This window comes from Drosophila suzukii, chromosome X (assembly GCF_043229965.1).
Source record: "Drosophila suzukii chromosome X, CBGP_Dsuzu_IsoJpt1.0, whole genome shotgun sequence".
In the NCBI taxonomy this organism is placed as follows: domain Eukaryota; kingdom Metazoa; phylum Arthropoda; class Insecta; order Diptera; family Drosophilidae; genus Drosophila; species Drosophila suzukii.
The window spans coordinates 28,517,236-28,540,230 of record NC_092084.1 but is presented as its reverse complement, the minus strand read 5'-3'; the positions used below and the strand labels follow the sequence as shown (position 1 = coordinate 28,540,230).

Here is a 22,995-nt window from a genome sequence, read left to right as displayed (position 1 = left end):
TACGAGTAACGGGTATAAATATGCACCAGAGTTAACAGGGCAAAGGCATTGTAGAAAGTGGACATAAGCGCAAGATTGAAAAGGCGTAACGGGGAAAAGTGGCAATCATCAACAGAATTGCACGTTACATGTAGTCGACAGATCTGTCCAATTTTAAAAAAAATTTGTTTTAATTTTTTATGTACAATAAATACATTTTTGTTAGCTCTGCTGAAAAATGTTAAGCATTGTTAGGCGCGGGCAAAGTCGCGCCAGGAATAGCATTTATATTCGTTTTACCTTACTCTCACAATACTACACAGGTGGCGTTAAGCAGGCTCGTTCGCGCAGCAGGTCCTCCAACTGCAGCATACACACAAAGAACAGCAATGAAAAGGAACCAGGTACACAATAAACCACCATATCCACACTAGTCAACACCTAACACCTACTACATCTGACCCCTATCTTCAGACCCATGGTCCCGCTTTTTGAACTATATTAATAGCTTATTTCGATGTTCTTTAAAACCCACTCTCGCAGAGCTCGTAGAGAATCGCATTTGCCAAAACATGGCCAACATTCAGCTGAATGGAGGACTCAACAATGACCAGGCAAAGGCTACGGGTGCCACCAGTGGCGGCACCAACACTATTTCATTCACCACCTCAACCATGACCACCACGATGGGCACCACGACCCAAGCAAGCGGAGAAGGAGGTGCGCCAGGTGATGTGCCGTCAGGACCAGGGGTCATTGCCCAGATGGCAACACTTGACGGTGGGGAGGCAGAATCACAGCAAGCTGTGACAGCCGCCGGCGAGGATCGCGAGGAAGAGGGCTACTCCCTGCTCACTTACCCAAAGGAGAAGAGCTGTTTCGCCCAGTTCACCTGGCTCATCATCTGGCCTATCCACCTGCTATTTCGCATCGCCATCCCTGACTGCAAGAAGGCCAAGAACAACAAGATTTTTCCGCTTACCTTCATCATGTGCATCGTCTGGATCGGCTCGCTGTCCTATGTGGTTGCGTGGATGATAACCATTATCGGTGAGACATATATATATTAGTTCTAAAGAAAATAAAACAATTTTGTGGTTTATACCAGCCAAGAAATATTGAAATGAAAAATCATTAACTTTCACAACAAACAAATTTTCGTATGCCTCGACTATCAAATACCCGATACTGAGCTAAAGGGAGCAAGAGGGAGATATCCAAGCGGCAAAACGCCACCTACCCGCGATTTCAATATTTGATTATGTGGGCGGCAAACAGACTTAAGCGTTTTGTGCGATTGTGGGCGTTAGAGTGGTTTCGACTAATATACTACCTGCAAAAGAAATAAGACTTTTGGGAAAGTTTCAGCCCGATACTTTTAACACTAAAAGACTAGTTTGCGTAGAAACGGACGGACAGACGGACATGGCTAGATCGACTCATCTAGAATATATATACTTCATATTATAAGCTTTGATAGTTGAAATAGAAGACAATTTCTGTAACACTTAGCAAAATAAAATCAGTTACAAATAATATAAAAACAAATGCAAAGGTATAATAATTATTTAATTATTTCCCTGACCGTTTCTTTGACAGCTATATGTTGGAGTCGTCTTATTTTTATTAAATTTAATTCGAAATTCTTAAAAATACAAAAAATGACATTCCCAATAGTATAAGATAATATGTCAAAAAACACCGGAGCTATGATTTGTTTCATATTATTTTCCCACCAATTTTCCGATCGTTCCTATGGCAGCTATATGATATAGTCGTCCGATTTTGATAAAATTTAATTCGAAACTCAAAACTAATTAAACAATTTTATTTCAAAGCTTAGGAGGCTATATGTTAAAAGACACCAAAGATATAATTATACCCGTTACTCGTAGAGTAAAAGGGTATACTAGATTCGTCGGAAAGTATGTAACAGGCAGAAGGAAGCGTTTCCGACCCCATAAAGTATATATATTCTTGATCAGGATCACTAGCCGAGTCGATCTAGCCATGTCCGTCTGTCCGTCTGTCTGTCCGGATGAACGCTGAGATCTCGGAAACTATGGGAGCTAGGCTATTGAGATTTGGCGTGCAGATTCCTGATCTTCTTACGCAGCGCAAGTTTGTTTCAGTAGAGTGCCACGCCCACTCTAACGCCCACAAACCGCCCAAAACTGTGGCTCCTACAGTTTAGATGCTAGAATACAAATTTTAACTGAAATGTAATGTTGTCATCAATACCTATCGATTGACCCAAAAAAAGTTTGCCACGCCCACCCTAACGCCCATAAACCGCCCACAAACTTAAAAAAATCGTAAATATGAACGTGGATATCTCGGAACTATCAAAGATAGAGAATTGGGATTTCAGATTTAGATTTCGTAGCCTTATACGCAGCGCAAGTTTGTTACGCGAATATGCCACGCCCACTCTAACGCCCACAAACCGCGAAAACCTGTGACGCCCACAATTTTTATGCTAGATAAAAAATTTAAACTGAAATGTATTGGTCTCGTCAATACCTATCGATTGGTCTAAAAAAAATTTTCCACGCCCACTCTAACGCCCATAACGCTTAAATCTGTATACCGCCGGTAGGTGGCGCATTTTAATCTCGCTTTGCTACTTGCATATCTCTATTTAGCTGAGTAACGGGTATCTGATAGTCGAGGTATTCGACTATAGCGTTCTTCCTTGATTTTCTTTTTTGTTTTTTCCGATTATTCCTATGAGAGCTATAAGATATAGTTGTCCGATCCGGCTAAGTCCGACTTATATACTACCTGCAAAAGAAAGAAGATTTTTGGGAAAGTTTCAGCCCGATAGCTTTAAAACTGGGAGACTAGTTTACGTAGAAACTAACGGATAGACGGACATGGCTAGATCGACTCGTCCAGTGATGCTGATCAAGAATATTTATACTTTATGGGGTCGGAAAGTCTCCTTCACTGCATTGCATTACTTTTGGCAAAACTAATGTTAATAGACAAATATTTCATTACAATTGAAAAGTGTAATGCTAATGAGTATTTTCCATTAGAAATTATAATGGTTATGAAAAATTCTATAATTAAATAAAAAATTAATTAAACGTAGCTTGGGGGTCAATTAAATCAGAAGCTATGACCAATTTAATCCAATCCAATTTAAATTAAATTGCTACCGCATGGCACCTTGGCCATCTTAAGAATTCGCAATTTTTTCGTTATCCACCACTAATGTGCCCCATAAGACATTGGATCGGCATTTAAAATTACATAAGCCCGTGTACATAGCAGTATCTTCTGAAGAAATCGCGGTTTTTCGATATTCAACTCTAAGTAACGCATTTTTTTCATTGAATAAACATAGAGTAAAAGAGTATACTAGATTCGTCGGAAAGTATGTAACAGGTAGAACGAAGCGTTTCCGATCCCATAAATTATATATATTTTTAATCAGGATCACTAGCCGAGTCGATCTAGCCATGCCCGTCTGTCCGTCTGTTCGTCTGTCTGTCTGTCCGTCCGTCCGGATGAACGCTGAGATCTCGGAAGCTCTAAGAGTTGGGAATTAGCATGTCGATTTTTGTGCCACGCCCACACTCGCACATAACGCTAAAACCCGCCTAGCGCCCACATTTGTTAATATTTTGTTAAAATTTAAATGAGATTTTTTTGTTATTATCAATACCCATATACCCACGACAAAAATTGTAACACTGCTAACTACCTATCTACAAATTGTTCAACTAGGGCCGTTAAATTATTTCCAAATATTTTAATCGCCGCTAGGTGGCGCATATCTCCATCTCCCTTGGGCTTCCTTTAGCTGAGTAACGGATATCTGATAAACGAGGTACTCGACAAAGCGTTCTTCCTTCTTTTTAAATGGGACGATTGAATTATATATTTTCCATGACAGCGATTTGGAAAGTTAAAAGAAAAATCAATGGAAAAAATACGTACAAATTTGTTTTGCTTTGTTCGTCAGAAGTTTGTAGCGCAGAGAAGGAGGCATTTTCGATCCCATAAGTATACTTTATTCATTTACGTCCGCATTTCTGTCCATGTCTAACAAAACTATAGTTTTTAATAGACTATAGTCTCACAGAATTAAGATTTCACAATTACTAATAAAATTTGATTTAAATCGGACGACCTAATCATATAGCTGACAGGAACGTTGGAAAAATTAATGGGAAAATAATAGGAATCAAATTATATCTATTATGTTTTTGGACCTGTCCTCATCTGCATCTAATTAACTTATTTAATATTTTGTAACAGTAATTGTTTTCTGTACCTACATATATTAAAAATATCTGCATATCAAAGAAACCCTTTTAAGTGAAGAGCAACTTCTAGCTGGTATAACAGTATGCGCAAATTGACAAAAAATTCCTGCGGTCTTATTTTTTAGTGACTGACTTTTGTGCGCGGACCAGTAACTTATATTTAAATGTCTTCCTATCATTTTTATACCCGTTACTCGTAGAGTAAAAGGGTATACTAGATACGTCGGAAAGTATGTAAACCCATAAAGTGTATATATTCTTGATCAGGATCACTAGCCGAGTCGATCTAGCCATGTCCGTCTGTTCATCTGTCCGTCTCCGTATAAACGCTGAGATCTCGGAAACTATCAAAGACAGAGAAATGGGATCTCAGATTTAGATTTCGCAGCCTTGTACGCAGCGCAAGTTTGATACGCAAATATGCCACGCCCACTCTAACGCCCACAAGCCGCCTAAACCTGTGGCGATCATGTCCGTCTGTCTGTCTGTCGGGATGAACGCTGAGATCTCGGAAACTATGAGAGCTAGGCTATTGAGATTTGGCGTGCAGATTCCTGAGCTTCTTACGCAGCGCAAGTTTGTTTCAGTAGAGTGTCACGCCCACTCTAACGCCCACAAACCGCGCAAAACTGTGGCTCCTACAGTTTTGAAGCTAGAATAAAAATTTTAACTGAAATGTAATGTTGTCATCAATACCTATCGATTGACCCAAAAAAAACGCCCACCCTAACGCCCATAAACCGCCCACAAACTTCAAACAATCGTAAATATGAACGTGGATATCTCGGAAACTATCAAAGATAGAGAATTGGGTTTTCTGATTTAAAGCCTTATACGCATCGCAAGTTTGTTACGCGAATATGCCAAGCCCACTATAACGCCCACAAACCGCCCAAACCTCTGGCGCCCACAATTTTCATGCTAGAAAACAAATTTTAACTGAAATGTATTGGTCTTGTCAATACCTATCGATTGATCCAAACAAAAATTTGCCACGCCCACTCTAACGCCCATAACGCTTAGATCTGTATACCGCCGGTAGGTGGCGCATTTTAATATCGCTTTGCTGCTTGCATATCTCTATTTAGCTGAGTAACGGGTATCTGATAGTCGAGGTACTCGACTATAGAGTTCTTCCTTGTTTCAATTTGTATTCATAATTTTTATTCTCCGTAGGTGACACACTTAAGATACCTGATTCGGTGATGGGGATTACGTTCCTGGCGGCTGGAACCAGTGTTCCTGAAGCGGTGTCCAGTGTGATCGTGGCGAAGCGCGGTAAGTATTTGAAAATCGATGTCAGAGAATGTGTGGAATTCAAGAATCTGATACAGGTCACGGATCGATGGGGATCTGCAACTCGATTGGGTCGAACACCTTCGACATCCTGCTGTGCCTGGGGGTGCCATGGCTGATCAAGGCCGTCTTCTTCCCGATCCAGCCGGGCCAGAACTACGTGGCAATAAATTCGGCCGGGTTGGAGTACTCGGCGATCACTTTGCTCTCGACGCTGTTCTTGCTTTACCTAACCTTCTCTACGAACAAGTTCAAGCTGGATAAGAAGGTGGGAACCGCCTGCCTAGTGATGTATCTTGTCTTTATGGTTTTCGCCTCCCTCATTGAACTCAATGTGTTCTTTCGCGTCAACCTGCCCACCTGCGGTCGATCATGAGATGGATTTGCGTTCGATAACTGCGCGATATACGAAGGCCGACTTGTGAAGTATGATGTGTGGATGAACGATTTACCATTTTAGATGAATGGATGGTGTGGAGAAAGACCAGGCATTTAGTGCTGGTTAAGTTTTCCGTTTCAGCGTCCGGCAGCTAGCTGGAAAACCCTGAGTGCAGTCGTTTAATTAATTAAAATGTATTTTCTGTTCTATTCTATCTACCATGATAGTTGAGTTACGGTATACGTTATGCTGTTATTGTAATAATACTTTTTTTTTATTATTATTATTATTAAAGTAGACTCATTTACGACCTTCGGTTAAAAACCAAACGAAAAATTGAAAATAGATGAGAAGAAATGAAAAGAGTAACAAAGTAAACGAAGGGAAAAACAAAAACCAAAACCAAACTAAAAAATTTAATAATGTATTTATATGATTAATATATATGAGATTTAACAAAGAGTTGTATGAATGATGGCAAATATTATTGATGGAATTACTTTGGTTTGTGGTAGGATGGTATTTAATAAGAATACCTACCTCTTTTATTTTTACTTTTGTAGTTGGGTAGGTTAATGTGGTGAGACCTCTAATTTGGGAAGCTTAGAAGACCCGCAATTGCAACTGCTCCTACTGCCCCTAAGAGACGTGGTTTAGCGCTGGGCAGTAGCACAGTAGATGCTCCGGTGTTTCCTGTTCTCTAGGATACCTGCAGTTTCTGGAGCAATTGTCTTGTGTCCTGTTTTGGTAAGAAAAGTTTTGATCTTCACCGTCCTCTCTTTTCTGACCATTCCTTGTCAGTAACCGATCTGTAAAGGTCGTTTATCCTCGCTTAGAAAGTTTTATTCGAGATTGATATCTGTATTATGTTGTCGCTCTCAGCAGAGCAAGTCAGCTCGTCCGTTTACAGATGTTATACAGTTTGATTTCCGTCAAAAGTTAGCAACTTAGTACGTAACATTCACTGTTGTTCACGCCAGCTTACAATTTCGGAGTCTTTTTGTCGGTCAATGGTGAAAACTAGATGTTATTACAAGCAACAAAATTTATTTGGTCAAATTGACCAATAAGTTAGTTTATGTAACTATATTAAATATTACGTTATTATTAAATATAGAATATCAGTTGTGGTTGCTTGGCTTACAATTAAAAAGTAAAACTTCTATTAAGACAGAAACGCTTACCTGATGTATTGTATGTATTTACACCCGTTACTTGTAGAATAAAAGGGTATACTAGCTTCGTCGGAAAGTATGTAACAGGTAGATGGAAGCGTTTCCGACCCCATAAAGTATATATATTCTTGATCAGGATCACTAGTCGACTCCATCTAGCCATGTCCGTCTGTCTGTCCGTCCGGATGAACGCTGAAATCTCGGAAACTGAAAGAGCTGGACTATTGGGATTTGGCAGATTCCTGAGCTTTTTGCGCAGCGCATGTCTGTTTCAGCAGAGTGACACGCCCATTTTAACGCCCACAAACTTCAAAAAATCGCAAATATGAACGCGGATATCTCGGAAACTATCAAAGATAGAGAATTGTTGTTTTCAGATTTAGATTCCGTAAAGCCCGCAAAGCGCCCAAGCCTGTGGCGCCCACAACTTTCATCTCGCTGAGATCTCGGAAACTGTAAGAGCTAGAGATAGAGAATTGGGTTTTGTTACGTGAATATGCCACGCCCACTCTAACGCCCACAAACCGCCCAAACCTGTGGCGCCCACAATTTTCATGCTAGAAAACAAATTTTAACTGAAATGTATTGGTCTTGTCAATACCTATCGATTGATCCAAACAAAAATTTGCCACGGGATTTGGCATGCAGATTCCTGAGCTTTTTGCGCAGCGCATGTCTGTTTCAGCAGGGTGCAACGCCCACTCTAACGCCCACAAACTTCATAAAATCGTAGATATGAGCGCGGATATCACGGAAACTATCAAAGATAGAGAATCGGAACTTCAGTTTGTTACGGGAATATGCCACGCACACTCTAACGTCCACAATCCGCTCAAAACTGTGGCTCCTACAGTTTTGACGCTAGAATAAAAAACAAGGAAGAACGCTATAGACGAGTACCTCGACTATCAGATACCCGTTACTCAGCTTAATGGAGATATGCAAGCAGCAAAGCGAGATTAAAATGCGCCACCTACCGGCGGTATACAGATTTAAGCGTTATGGGCGTTAGAGTGGGCGTGGCAAATTTTTTTTTGGATCAATCGATAGGTATCGACGAGACCAATACATTTCAGTTAAAATTTTTTATCTAGCATGAAAATTGTGGGCGTCACAGGTTTTCGCGGTTTGTGGGCGTTAAAGTGGGCGTGGCAAATTTTTTTTTGGGTCAATCGATAAGTATTGATGAGAACAATACATTTCAGTTAAAATTTTTTAACTAGCATGAAAATTGTGGGCGTCACAGGTTTTCGCGGTTTGTGGGCGTTAGAATGGGCGTGGCACTCTACTGAAACAAACTTGCGCTGCGCAGGAATCTCAGGAATCTGCGTGCCTAATCCCAGTATTGTAACTCTCATAGTTTCCGAGATCTCAGCGTTCATCCGGACGGACAGACAGACGGACAGACGGACATGGCTAGATCGACTCGGTTAGTGATCCTGATCAAAAATATATATACTTTGTGGGGTCGGAAACGCTTCCTTCTGCCTGTTACATACTTTCCGACGAATCTAGTATACCCTTTTACTCTACGAGTAACGGGTATAATAAAATACCTATCTGTTAACCCAAATACAAGTTTGCCACGCCCACTTCATTGCCCACAAACCGCCCACAAACTTCAAAAAATGGTACATATGAAGGCGGATTTCTCGAACTATCAAAGATAGAGAATTGGGATTTCAGATTAGATTCCGAAGCCTTGTTTCATTAAAAGACCAAGAATCCGTTTCGACAAAACAAAGTTGACTAGTGTTTGTTGAACTAGAGCCATCTTCAACCAACAAGGAAATCCACGAAGTTAAGACTCTATGTCTTTAGCGTGTTCAAGTGGAGTTACCCTACAAAAAGGATGAAGTCGTACAATGCCATCGTTGCTAGGACTTCAACCATATAAAGAAGAACTATTTTCTGGATCATAACTGTGTGCGATGTGGTCAGAAGCATGCCACAGAGGCTTGTGAGCGAGATATTCATCCTGTCAAATGCGTAAATTGTGGTGAAAATCACATAGCTAATTATAAGGAATGTGTTGTCTACTAGCAGACAATAAGACGTAGAAAGAATCTTCCATCACAGGGGACCGTTGTTCCCCAAAAATCCTCTACAAAAAGGGCGACTGTTCGATCGGATGTCGTGGGCTCTGTCATAGGCAAATGTCAACAATGGTCATTCTCGACACCAAACTCAACAGGGTGTCCGACCTCAGATGCAGCAACTTGCAAAACAGCACCAGAACCAATTCCCTCCACTGGGAACAAGCAATAGGAGGCCTAACCAGCAACATAAACCAAAGAACCACCCTCGACTACAGCCACAAACCATCCAGACGACAGCCCTAGGCCAACAACAACACCCAGAGGCCCGCCAACAGCAGCAACAGTCCTTTCAGCAGCAACATCAACGAATTCTCCAGCAATTCCAAAACGATCAGCAACGGGAGCAACATGAATAAATATATCTACGATCTGAAGAAAAACTGTCTGCTCGGTTTCACAAAATGCTACAGATGATTATGTCAATGATGTCCCTTATAAAAAACCTCTTACCCCGAATAGCGCCAGGATCTGCACAAGCAGTCGCTGGTCTCCACTCTGTCTTTGAAGCCCAACCATGAGTGAAATTGGACTCAAAATAGGTGTGTGAAACCCCGACGGGTTGACCAACAAGTCACTCGAGATGGAGCTTTTTGTAAAGCAACATCATATCGACATTATGTTGGTCAGCGAAATTCACTTCTGCTCTAGATCATACTACCAGCTAAGGGGATATGACGTTCATCTGTCAAACCATCCTGCTGATCGCCATCGCGGAGGATCAGCAGTTATCATCAAATCGTGCCTTAAATACTACTAATTTTTATGTGTGGAACACCAAGCGGCTCAGTGTGTTGTGGTCAAAGTCAAAACTGACCAAGGGGAAATAGTCATTGCGTGTATATGTTGTCCCCAAAATCCTCAGCTTTCAGCTAATCAATACGAAGAGCTTCTAGAGCTTGGACCAAGTTTCACAATTGCAGGGGATTGGAATGCACATCATCGTCTCTGGGGATCACGTAACTCTACAAACAGGGGCAGAACTCTAGCGGATATTATACTCGCATCTCATATGCAGGTACTTGCTACCGGATGGCCTACAAATTACCCGTACAGCCAGCGCTTGCCGTCTGCATGCAGCTAAGCACTCCTGATGACATTGACGATGCTACTTAAATGTTTGTGCGAAATATTAACATCGCTGCTGAATCATCAACCTGCGGCCAAAGACCAAACAGCCCATCTGATCCAGCTCATGCCCTTTTAAAACCTGAGGTCCTGGATCTGGTGAGGCTTAAAAGGACATTGCTTCGCAGATTTATGCGTACTCGAGTCCCTGCTGTCAAAAGAGAATATGTCGTGCTAAGGACGATCTTAAGAAACTTTTGCTTAGAACAAAGAGTGAATACTTTGCTGGAGAGCAACAAGGAATATTAAACGACAGCCCCCTCTCCGAATTCCAATAAAGCGTGCCGACAACACATGGTGCAGATCAGACAGCGAAATTCGATGGCCTTTGCTGAGGAATTGGAAGGGCGCTTTCAGCCACTCAGTCTTGCTAGAAGACGTCGCCTGAAGACGTCGATGAAGACCTAGCATTCCTAAATGCACCCTCCTCCGCAATCGAACCTATCCCTCAAGTGAGCCCGGAGGAGGTCTGTCTTCAAATTCGCAAGCTGACGGCATTGACAGCAGAACGGCCAAGGCGTTACCTAAGAAGGGTATACTATTCCTAGTTTTCCTTTTCAACTCCATGTTACGTATCCACCATTTTCCCACTCAGTGGAAGTGTGCTGTGATATCAATGATACCCAAGCCAGGAAAACCGGAAAACCTTGTTGCGTCCTAGCGACCAATAAGTTTGCTGCCCACCTTTTCTAAAATATTTGAAAGAATATTCCTTAGTAAAATGATGGCAGTAAGAAGTATACAGGACGCCATTCCAGACCAGCAGTTTGGCTTTAGAAGTCACCATGGCACACCAGAGCAAGCCCATCGGGTAACGCAGCACACTGTAGCTTTCGAGAATAAGCAGTACAGTTCAGCAGACTTCCATGATGTCAAAGAAGTTTTTGATCGCGTATGGCACGATGGCTTGCGGTTTAAGTTGAAAACTCTCCTGCCTACTGCATAATATCTTATCCTGAAATCGTATCTTTTACAACGAAATTTTATGGTAGATGCGAGATGCGAAAGGTCGTCTATCAGATGCTTTCGAGCTGGCCTACCTCAGGGTAGCGTTCTTGGTCCGGTTTTGTACACTATATTTACCGCTGACCTGCCGTACCCTAGGGAATTGCGTAACCTCTTGGGTACATATGCTGATATTACAGCCTTTATTGCCAGCTCTAAGTGTAGGGACTCGAATAACTCAAAACTTGTTGGACCTGTATGGCGAATGGACGAATCTACACAGAGAAAATTCTGACGTTCTAATCTGAGTTGAAAATGTTCTTAAAAATAGAACGACATTTTTAAGTTGAAAATGTTTTTATTTTGCTCCAATCAAGTTGAATTGGCGGTATTTAAGTAAATTGTATGTACAAATAAACTATTAGTTCAGTCCTTAGTGTATACTTATCAAAAAGTTGTTAAATAAACTCAATTTAACTTTTCTCTTCTCACCATTTCGTTCTTATATTGATACCAAAATGTACTTACACGGTTTTTAAGAACGAATGTTCTCAATTCAAGAACAATGTTCTCAATTCAAGAACAATGTGCTCAATTCAAGAACAATTTTCTTAGATAGTTTTCTCTGTGTATGGAACATTTCGATAAACAGGAATAAGTCTCAGCACTGCAATTTAAAGTCCTCCCCAAAGTGATATTCCAGGACACATCTATACCGCAATCTTCCCAGACTTAGTACTTAGGCTTGATTTTGGACAAACGGCTTACGTGGAGGCAGTACATAACAAAGATAACAGCAACATGTCGTGCTAAGCTTCGGAAGCTAAATCCTTCAATGACATACTGCATCCAAATATGTTGTACCGCTTCAGACTCCAATGTTATGAGGGTAAAAAGAGTGCACAACCGGGCGTTACGTACGATTGCGAATGCGCCATGGTTTATAAGAAAGGAGTTCCTATCTAGCGACCTTCACATCGCCACGGTGCGAGAGCAGATCAACATGCATTCTAGCCGTTAAAATGACCGTCGTGACACCAACCAACTAGCAGCATCCTTGGTAAATCCAACTACGAGAAGAAGATTGAAGTGTCGGCACCCTAGCGATCTCTGGGCACGATCAATTGATAGGTATTGACGAAAACAATACATTTCAGTTAAAATTTTTATTCTAGCATCAGCCACAGAGCCACAGTTTTGGGTAGGATGTGGGCGTTAGTGTGGGCGTGGCACGGTGCTAAAACAATCTTGCGCTGCGTAAGAAGCTCAGGAATCTACAAGCCAAGTCCCAATAGCCTAGCACGGACAGACGGACATGGCTAGATCGACTCGGCTAGTGATCCTGATCAAGAATATATATACTTTATGGGGTCGGAAACGCTTCCTTCTGCCTGTTACATACTTTCCGACGAATCTAGTATACTAGTTACTCTACGAGTAACGGGTATAAACAGTCGAACTGTCTTTTATGTCAAAAAGATCATCATCTAGCGAATTGTTTAATCTAGAACGAAAACACAGACGTGGCAGGACGTTGGGACTCTCTAAAGGACACAGTGTGTAAGTATTCCAGTACAAGCGGAACTGCAACATCGAAGGTTGTAGCCGTCCACACCATACAAGTCTTCATTACGCGATGCCAACCAGTACTTCGGAAGCCTCAAAGGAGGTAACCAAACCGGCAGCGGATGCTCCTCAACATATGCGCAGTTGGAATCGAGATGGTCAGATAAGTATAAACAAGTACTTCTTTAAGATTGTTCCTGTGTTTTTTATGGACCTACGGGTAAAATTGAGACATTTGCTATGTTCGATGAAGGAAGTGCTATAAATCTCATCGAACTGGAAACCGCCAATCAACTGGGACCAAATGGATCTGAACACTTACTTACTCTGCAATGGTACAGCAACCAGAAGAATACCGAAGCCTCAAAGAAAGTTCGCCTTGAAATAAGTGGCATCAGTAATTCTGTTCAGTTTAACATAAAAGGAGTACAGAGAGTCAAAAATTTAGACTTGCCCACCCAATCTTTTTACAAAATACTCCTACAAAACTTGCCAGTCCCCAACTATGTGACTGCCAAGACAGTCATTTTAATCGGTCTTGATAACCTTCACTTAGGACTTTCAAAGACAGTTTGTGATCTAGATCAGTCCCGACCATTGGCTATAAAAACCAAGTTGGGATGGTTGGTCTACTGCCCAAACAACTAGACGTCCACATATGACTCAAAACTGTTCCACATTCGGACTGACAAGGATGACAATTTTCATATACTCGTTAAATACTACTTCGCAGCAGAGAATTATGGGGAATCAGTTGACAATGTTAGAACAAGCAAATAATTCAATACCTAAAATCGATAGTAGATATCAGATAGGACTTTTATGGAAAGGAACTGTTAGGTTGTTGATAGTTTTATAATGGGAGAAACAAGATTGTTAGGAATAGAAAAGAAGAGAACAGAAATGAAGAGTTTGCTGAGCGATATATATATATAATAAATTCAAAAGTATATCGACAAAGGTTATGCCAAGAGTCTTCTGGACGTCGAAATATGTACTAACAATCAACGCATTTGGTATATACCGCATTTTGAAGTACCAACATGGAATTGATTGACAATTGTGGCTTGTTTGACTTCGATGCCATAATTAACGAAATCTCTCAAAAAGGAGTTAAATGGATATTTAACTGCCCAGGACAACCAAAAAACCAACCAAAATAAAAAATTATTGAATAAGACTTTACGGGCCTCGCGTTGAAATCCTTCGCTCTGCTTTAATCGAAGCAAAGAACATTTTGAACTCACGTCCTCTCACGAAGAGGACGAACCGATTGCACCTAACCACTTATTGTTAGGGTGCTTAAACTTAACCCAGACTCCACATAGGCTGGAATGCACCATATGTCTTAAAAAACAATGGAGAATCGCATAAGCCTGAAAGGATCGTATTTGTCCTCAGAAGTGGCGCAACGCCTGCCCGAACGTTAAAGTAGACGACGTGGTCCTCATTTCCGATCCTGCTTCGGAGCTCTCGGAGGAAAGATTGAATTACCAAGTTATATCTGGCTAAGGACGGTCATGTTCGATGTGTTGACGTGAAGACAGCAGATACTACTTTCCGCCGCCCAGTACTTAAATTAGTCCCATTACGTTTTGAAAGTGAACGCCATAGAGATTCACAAGAAGAGGGGATGTAATGTTTTTATTTTACTTTAAGCAGAATTAATCATTTGGTTTCCATCTTAAATTTAACGGAAAACCGTAATTGCCAATCAAATATCGATAAATAATTAAGAATTATGGTTTCATCCATCGAGAGTTTCTGGTGCTTGCTTATGAAAAAGCTAAAGTCGCCGCTACGAGAAACTACAGGCTGTAAAGGAAAGACAAAATTGAAACGCGTATTAATATAAATAAAGTACCAATTAAGACATTGAATAGTGTTTTTGATTAATGAAGGACCGTCACTCTACAATACCCTCTGCAAGGTAAGGTAAATTCCATTATTTTTCCAGATTTAGCGTTATGGGCGTTAGTGTGAGCGTGTTGCTCCAATGAAATGAAGCCCAAGAATCTAAATGCTTGATCCTAACTTTCTAGCTCTTATAATTTTCGAGAACTCTGCAGTCATACAAACGCCTGTCTATACCTGTCTAGCGCCCACATTTTTAAATATTTTTTAGATGTAGGACTTTGTTCTGACTATCAATACCCATCCACATGCCAAACAAACAAATCGAACCTTTAATTTAAAAGTTATAGGCAAATAAAGAAATTGACGCTAGGTGGCGTGTTTGGAAAGGGGTTTGAAATCTCGGCCGATTTTCTGCATGCATATCTCCATCTCCCTTCCACTCACTTTAGCTGAGTAGCGGGTATCTAATAGTCAAGGCCGCCGACTGAAGCGTTCTTTCTTGTTTTTATGATAAATAGTTGGGAATCATTAAAAAGTTTTAACCAAATAATAAATTAACCAAAATATGAATTTGCAAACTATTGATTATTATTTGGTTAAACATTTTTAGCGAGCAGTCCGATTTGAATAATTTTTGGGCATGTAGGTGGGCATTGATAATAAGAACAAAGTCTCATTTACATTTTTACAAAATATTAAAAAATGTGGACACTAGAAGGGTTTAAGGCTTATGGGCGTTAGAGTGGGTGTTGAAGTGATCGTGTCACCCTGCTGAAACAAACTTGCCTTGAGCAGGAAGACCAAGAATCTGCATGCTTTATTTCAACATTCAAGCTCTAACAATAACAATAATAATAATAGTGTTTCCGAGATCTCAGCGTTAATACGGACTGGCGGACATAACTAGACCAACTCGGCTAGTGATCCTGATCAATACTAAACATACTTTATAGGGTCGGAATCGCTTTCTTCTACCTGTTACATGCTTTCCGAGGAATTTAGGTAACCATTTTACTCTACGACTATTTTATCTAGAAAATACAATTTTTTGTGTGCAGCCTTCGCTAGTAGGCATCCCATCGGTCTTGCAGACATGGCAAGTATGCACTGCTCCATCCGCATCATTTTCGTATTCCTCCAACGGATATCAACGCATTAGCTTGTATTTGGTAGCCATGCAAATGGTACCGGTCATACGCTGTCGAAAAGACGTGATGTGGTCTAGAAATTTTTGGCTTCCGCTGACCGTGATGCAAGTTACCGGCAACTGCTAACATTCGGCAGGTTTGTTCCAGCAAGTTTCACCGCAGGGAAGCGACGAAGTGCTGGTGGAAACGGTAACGCCAACTTCCATCCCTGACGCTTATACGATGGACATTAGTTGCGCTCCTTTTCGCTATAGCGTGTACCGGGTATCTCTCTTGATCAGCAAAACATCTATCAGCAGGTCCCATATAAATGGGCTGATGATCCCTGCGGAAAGCCTCTAGCTATTGGCACATTGACTGTTTTGTAGCTAATTCGGATCTCTGCGCTTCTGTCGCAGAAAATGCTCTATCACAAGCCCATCTCTCGGCATCCACTCCACATTTTTGAAGGCTCCCTTGAAGTCCGCGAAGATTCCGAGCACGTATTTCACCAGCGTATTTCGACCGGTGTATTTCGGCCAGCAGCAGGACTGCGTTGAATTACAAGAGGTACGGCTGAACACCGGCAGTGTGTCTGACCTTAAGCCATAATTCCCTATTATGCACACGCATACGCCGTACTTGGTGGTGAGGGGCTCCACTTGCATACAGATGACATTATTGTGGCTCACGAAGATTGCCGCTTTCCCTTTCAGATCAGGAAATCTCCTAACTCCATCGGGCAACACATCCGTCCTCCCGTTGCCAGATACGGCTCCTGCACCAGTGCAAAGAGACTTTTGGTCTCTCGCAAGCGGACTCCGAGCTCGATGGACACAGTTTACTTGGATGATGCTAAACATTAATGTCTAAAGTTCACCCCCGCAGGAACTGTCGCGCTCACAGGGCAGCTCGGGGACAACAGATGGTGTCCCGCCGGGTAGCCCTTACGCTGGCAATTCCGACAGTTCTCCGGGCTCTGGCCACCGCGTGCACTCTGACCGGTCTGTCAAAGCCATCAGACCTGTGACAAGCGTAGGCGCGAGTTACCTACCCTACGGACCCCCCAACCAAACCACCTCGTGCTACCCTGGACGCGGCCAACGATCGGTCAGTGGCCGCCCATTCCAACCAGAAAGCGCAGCGTCAACAACAAGCAGGATGTAGCTCTGTCGCAACATCGGTTGCCGACACCAAAGACCTACACACATACTTACACATATACTAACACTTAGAATTACGAACATTGTATTTAGCTGAATAAGACATTTTCGAGCAGCGAAACCCAAGCTGAGTAATAAACTTTACTCTTGATTTTAAACTCAAACGGAGCAGCAGCATTCTTTATTTCTACTGGAACCAACCAAATACTTAACATTAACGCTCACCACTAGTTAACTCGCGCACCAACTCCCAGCAATTTTAGCCAAACCAGCTATTGCACTATGGTTCCAAAGTCTATTTTTTGGCATAAACTCTAAAAATTGACTTACAGTGCTCAAACTTTGCACATAATTTTTGTACCCGTTACTCGTAGAGTAAAAGGGTATACTAGATTCGTCGGAAAGTATGTAACAGGCAGAAGGAAGCGTTTCCGACCCCAGGTTAGGTTAGGTTAGGTTAGGGCGGCTCTCGGACTATAGTCCGACACACTTAGACTTCAATGGGTCCATTGTGATACCGCATGATCTCGTTTTTTTCCTTCTTTAGGGTCCCGTTTCTAGTAGTTTCAGCCTGTGTTAAGCTGATCAGCATGTCTTCCTCCAGGAAGATTTAATAAAGGCACTTATGTTTTTGAGATTAATCTCCGATATTTCGGTAAGATCGTGGATGAAGGGGCTTCTTAAGTGTTTCAGTCTGAGTCTGCATAGAGCTGGGCAGAAGCAGAGAAGGTGTTCTACCGTTTCCACTTCTTTCTCATCCCTACAGCTTCTGCAGAAATCATTTTGCGGGGCTTTTAGCCTGCCGGCATGCGCGCCAACAAGCCAGTGGCCTGTAAGAGCTCGGATCAACATGCCACACTCTGTGCGGCTGAGCTTGAGTAGCTCCGAGGTTTTCTTGTTCTTTATCACATGCCATGTCTGGTGAGAGATGCGACACTGTGGTGCGTTTTGCCAATTTTTTTTTTTTTTTTTTTTTTTTTTATTAAATAAGCTTAAATATATACAAGAATATAAGTGGTAGAAGAAGAGAAGAGGTAGAAAAAGTTCCGATCCCGCGGGACTGCCGCAAAGCTATACTTCGCGGGACGGATGGCGGTCAGGTTGCCGCTCGTCCTTATAACTCCATGCGTCGACTCCGTTCTCGACGCCTAAGATCCTTCAGGATGCCAGCGGCCATGTTGGCTATCGCGTCCCACTTGCTTTGATCTTCCAGCATGCAGCTGATCACGTTGTCCGCTGTCAGGTTACATACGGTTGTCGTTTCAGCTTCGGCTCGGTTCCTATCGTATAGGGGGCAGATGAATAGCGCGTGCTCCGCGTCTTCGATGCTTCCTGTGCCGCAGTGGTCGCAGTAGGGGTTTGGCTCGTGCTTAAACCTATGCAGGTATTCCTTAAAGCATCCGTGCCCGGAGATCATCTGCGTGAGGTAGAAGTCTACCTGTCCGTGTCGTCTCTGCAGCCAGGGTGTTAGACTGGGAATTAGCCTGTGCGTCCACCGCCCTGTGGTCGCATTGTTCCACCTCATTTGCCATGCCTCGATCGTGTTACCGCGTTGGGTCCTGCTTCCTCTGCTCCCAGTTCTTCGTTCTGCCGCCAGCAGGTCTATCGGTATAGTACCGGCTACCACTAGCGCGGCTTCCTCAGATACCGTGCAGAAGCTGCTTGTGATGCGCAGTGCGCAGCGTCTGTAGACAGCTTTGCACTGGCGGCTGTATGACGCGGTCTTCATAGCCTCGGCCCATATGGGCGCGGCGTACATTATGATAGATGTCACCACTGTCGCTATAATCCTTCTGCTGTGCTGCTTTGGTCCTCGAGTATTGGCCATCATCCTTGAGATGGCTGCAGTCGATCTGGATGCTTTGGCTGCGGCATACGATAGGTGCGTCTTAAACGATAACCTGTGGTCGATCAGTACTCCAAGATACTTGATTGAGGCGCTTGTTTCTATTAGAGTTGATCCGGCTCGTATTGTGGCCTTCTCCACAGTCTTCCTGCTGCTTATGAGCACTGCCTCCGTTTTGTGCTCGGCGACTGCTAACCCGTTGTCTGTGAGCCAGCACATAAGGGTGTCTATCGAGAGGCTGCATCTATCCGTGATCTCATCGAGGGTTTTCGCTACCGTTACCAGCGCTATGTCGTCCGCAAATCCCACAACTGTGCATCCTTCGGGTAGTACCTGCCTTAGGATCCCGTCGTACATGACGTTCCACAGTATCGGGCCCAGGACTGAGCCTTGAGGTACTCCTCCTGTCACCAGGTACTCGTGCTCTCCGGCATCAGAGGAATATGTGAGCACTCTGTCCTTGAAGTAGTCCGCTACGAGCTCGATCAGGTAGTTCGAGATTCCCATGCGCTGAAGTGCCTGCAGGACAAAGTTCCAGTGCAGACGAGGCAGTACTCTTTTGAGCCACCTAGCCACCTTTCTCCTCCGATTGCGTTAGCAGCCAGTTGGGTGACCGTTTGGATCGCGTCAATAGTGCTTCTTTTTCTCCGGAAGCCAAACTGGTGGTCCGATAAAGCTCTGAGTTGGTCGAGTTCTTTTTCGAGGTGGGTGCAGATTATGCGCTCGAATATTTTCCCCGTTGTATTCAGCATACATAGGGGTCTGTACGAGGATGCGTCGTCGTTCAACTTGCCCGGTTTTGGGATAAGCACCAACCTTTGTCGCTTCCAACCTATGGGGAAGGTTCGTTGGGTGAGACACATGTTGTACATCTCCGTGAATATACCAGGGAAGTTTGCCACCAATGTGTGCAGTGCAGCATTGGGAATGCCGTCGGGGCCAGGGGCTTTTTCGACTTTGGTTTTCGTTAGCGCAGCCAGGACTTCGGCTTCGCTGGTGAGAACAGTATCGCCTTCCCCGGTAGCTTGCCAGGTAAGGGGCGGCTGGGTGGGGAACAGGGTGGACACTATTTGGCCAAGCTGTACGTGGCCGGTAGGGGTCGGCTGTCTGTTGAGCTTACCCATGACCATCCTGTATGCTGACCCGAATGGCTTTGCATCCGCCGCTTCGCACAGCTCCTGGAAGCATCTGGCCTTGCTAACTTTAATCGCGTTCTTCAGCACCTTTCTCTTAGCTCTGTAGGTTGTTTCCCTTAGCTCCTGGCTTCCGCGTCCTCTGCTTCTCTGACACCTGCGCCGGGCCGCTAGGCAGTCTCTCCTCGCGCTCCCTATTTCGTCATTCCACCATGGTACTGGTCTTCGCCCGTTACCACCTTTCGTGGCCTTCTCCATAGATGCGTCGCACGCCTCCTTCACTCTCTCGGCTATGTTCCTCGCGCATGTGTTAGCGTCTCCTGTAACGCAGACGCCTTCCATGTGTGCTAGGAGGGACACTGTGTTCAGGGTATGCGCTTTGTATGTCGTTTGGCGGCTGCTTGGGGCGGTCAGTCTGGGGCTTGTCTGGGTGATGATCAGGGCGTGGTCGCTGTGGGTGTATATGTCTGACACCCTCCATACACAGTTGCGTGCCAGTTCAGGGCTAGCGAAGGTCAGGTCGATGATTGACTCCCGACCTGACTTGCTGAAGGTTGGTCTATTACCTTCATTGAGTAGGCATACGTTTAACGAAGCCACTGCCTCAAGGAGGATGGTTCCCCGCTGCGTCGTACTAGCGCTGCCCCATGTTGTGGACCATGCGTTGAAGTCACCTGCGATGAGGATAGGGGACCTACCGCGTGCGTCATCAGCGATCTCCTGCATTATTGTTCTGAATTCGCTAATGTGTGCGCTCGGGGCTATGTAGCAGCTGTAGAATGTGATGCCTTTGATCTTCGCTCTGGTGTATCCCGTCCTGGAAGCCCTTTGCGATAGGTGTCCAGGGGGCTGCCCGCAGCTCCATATTGCTGCTCTGCCGTCCGAACTGCGTTGCCATACGCCTTCGTGCTTGTCCTTGTAGGGCTCGCTGAGTATTGCCACCTCAGCCTGCTGCTCGATGACCGTCTGTGCTAGCAAGTCCTGCGCCGCTCTGCAGTGGTTAAGGTTCAGCTGTAGGACCTTAACCATTCAATTTATCGTGCATGGCTCTCCGGTATTCAGGGCACGCACTGCTGAGGGTCGAGTGTTCGGCCTCTCCTCCAGATTTTCCGCTTCTTGTGCAGATGATGCATTTTGGTTTGCCCTGGGTACAAGTTTTATACTTCTGGCCATCCTTGCCGCATCTGAAGCAGGATTGCTGCGTGTTTTTGGCTGTTGCCTCTGACGCTGGACATCTGGCTGACATGTGGCCTAATCCCATGCATTTGTAGCATCGCCTAGGCTCCACTTTCTGTCTTATGCGGCAGACTACCCATCCAACCCTGATTTTCCCCTTGTCGAGGATCCGCTGCGCATGCTCAGGTCTGAGGTGGACCGTCGCCGTTTGGGTTCCGCCATACGCCTTCCGCATCCTAGGTGCAGCGCCCGCCGGGATGTCGCACTCCTCCTCAGCGTAGACTGCCTGTAGAACCTCCTCGCAGGTGGTCATTAGGTCTAGGTCGCGGATTTCCACTTGCACCGTGTCTTCCAGCATAGCCACTTCGGCTTTGCCGCTGAAGGCCGACTTGATGGCAGTATGCAGTTTCTGCGTGGCTGGGTCTGAGGGTTTCTGCATCTTGAGTAGCAGACTCCCATTGGCTGTCCTGCGTATTCCTTGCACCCCATCCTTGAGCCCCTGAAGGGTAGGCTCGGTTTTGACCAGCTTGAGCATGTCTGCGTACGTTCCTTCGCTGCATTTGATTAGGATAGCATCAGAGCGCTGATTCCTGCGCTTCTCGGTGCGGCTCACGTGGTCTTTGCCTTCCCCAATACTCGCTGCAGTCTCGTGGGGCTTTTTGGTTTTACGTATCACCTGCTGCCAGGGCGGGTTTCTTGGCGGGTCCCTGCCTGGGTTCCCCGCGCCAGTATGCGTTCGCTCTATGCCTTCTTGTCGTGGGGCAACGAGCGATGGTGTTGTCTACTGGGTTGCGCTGGCGGTCTGACCCCTGGCTCGGGGTTCATCCAGCGTCGCACTGATCTCGCTTTGCAGCTTCTTCATTGCATGCAATGAGTCGATCGTGGCCTGTGTGACATGGCGGACTACCTTCTTGTTGTTGCTTTTTGTGTCCGTGAACTTCGCGATCATCTCATCGAGCATCTTGCCCAGCTCATCGGTGAGAGCTGCGGCGCTTTTCTGCACCCGCTGCCTCTTGTGGGCTCCATCGCTCGCCTCTCCAGGGCTGGTTGGTTCCCGACTTCTCTTCGGGGTGGTTTGTTCATCCTCGTTGCTGCCGAAGTTGAACACAGGCCCGGTCACTTTGGGAGGCGCTGACACTGGGTGGGCATCGGGAGCCTGCTCCATCCCCGTTGGCGACCGCTGCACCTTCTGTTTCATCATCTGAAACTTCTTTAGCAGCTCTTCTTCTGCCCTGGCAACTGCAAGAGCCTGGGTCTCGTCATGTCCGGACGATTTCTCCCTATCCATCGCCTGCACTAGTCGGAGGTCCCTCGGTGAGCCGGGATTTCCCCCGGTTGCTGCCTGATGGGAGCTATACCGCTCCGACTCGGTCCCCAGAGCCCCGTTTGCGCTGGCGCCGCTATCGCGGTGGGGTTGGAAGTTGGCCGGTAACTTGGCTTTTTGCGCATCCACCCCTATAGGCAGTGGCGAAGGTGGTTTCATTTTATTTGAAATTCCCGGGCAACCGACTTCGTAGGAGCTCGCCGCTTAGCAGCTGTATAGCTCAGCGGGGAAAGCTCGCTGTTAAGCTCGCTGTTAAGCTCGCTGTTAAGCTCGCTGTTAAGCTCGCTGTTAAGCCCGCTGTTAAGCTCGCTGTTAAGCTCGCTGTTAGAGACGGCGCTGTCCAGCACTGCGATCAGCTGATCGATGTTGTTTGTTTGTGCCGGAAAAACCGCGCGTGTGCGGCTTGTGGAAGCTGTGAGCAGAACCAAGTATATGTGGCGCTCTGGAGTGGAGTGTTGCTGTGTGGGTGCGGGAGAGTGAGGATCCCCCCCTTCTGTCCACCAAGATTGGCCACCCTTTGCAACCGTA

At 44.7% G+C, this 22,995-nt stretch overlaps 1 protein-coding gene across 7 annotated transcripts in view; it reads left to right on the top strand.

The window, feature by feature from the left end:
• Positions 1 to 6,393, top strand: part of zyd (sodium/potassium/calcium exchanger zydeco) — a 67,004-nt gene extending 60,611 nt beyond the window's left edge. For 4 of the 7 annotated variants that reach the window (XM_036819991.3, XM_017088805.4, XM_036819990.3 and 1 more), the window contains 4 exons: positions 303 to 383; positions 523 to 1,029; positions 5,433 to 5,534; positions 5,591 to 6,393. In XM_036819991.3, the coding sequence (XP_036675886.1) occupies positions 303 to 383; positions 523 to 1,029; positions 5,433 to 5,534; positions 5,591 to 5,928 (1,028 nt within the window). In that variant the 3' untranslated portion in view covers positions 5,929 to 6,393. The remainder of the gene's footprint in view (positions 1 to 302; positions 384 to 522; positions 1,030 to 5,432; positions 5,535 to 5,590) is intronic. The other 3 variants (XM_017088807.4, XM_017088808.4, XM_070997218.1) reach the window with 2 other exon arrangements.
• Positions 6,394 to 22,995: the final 16,602 nt, after the last annotated feature.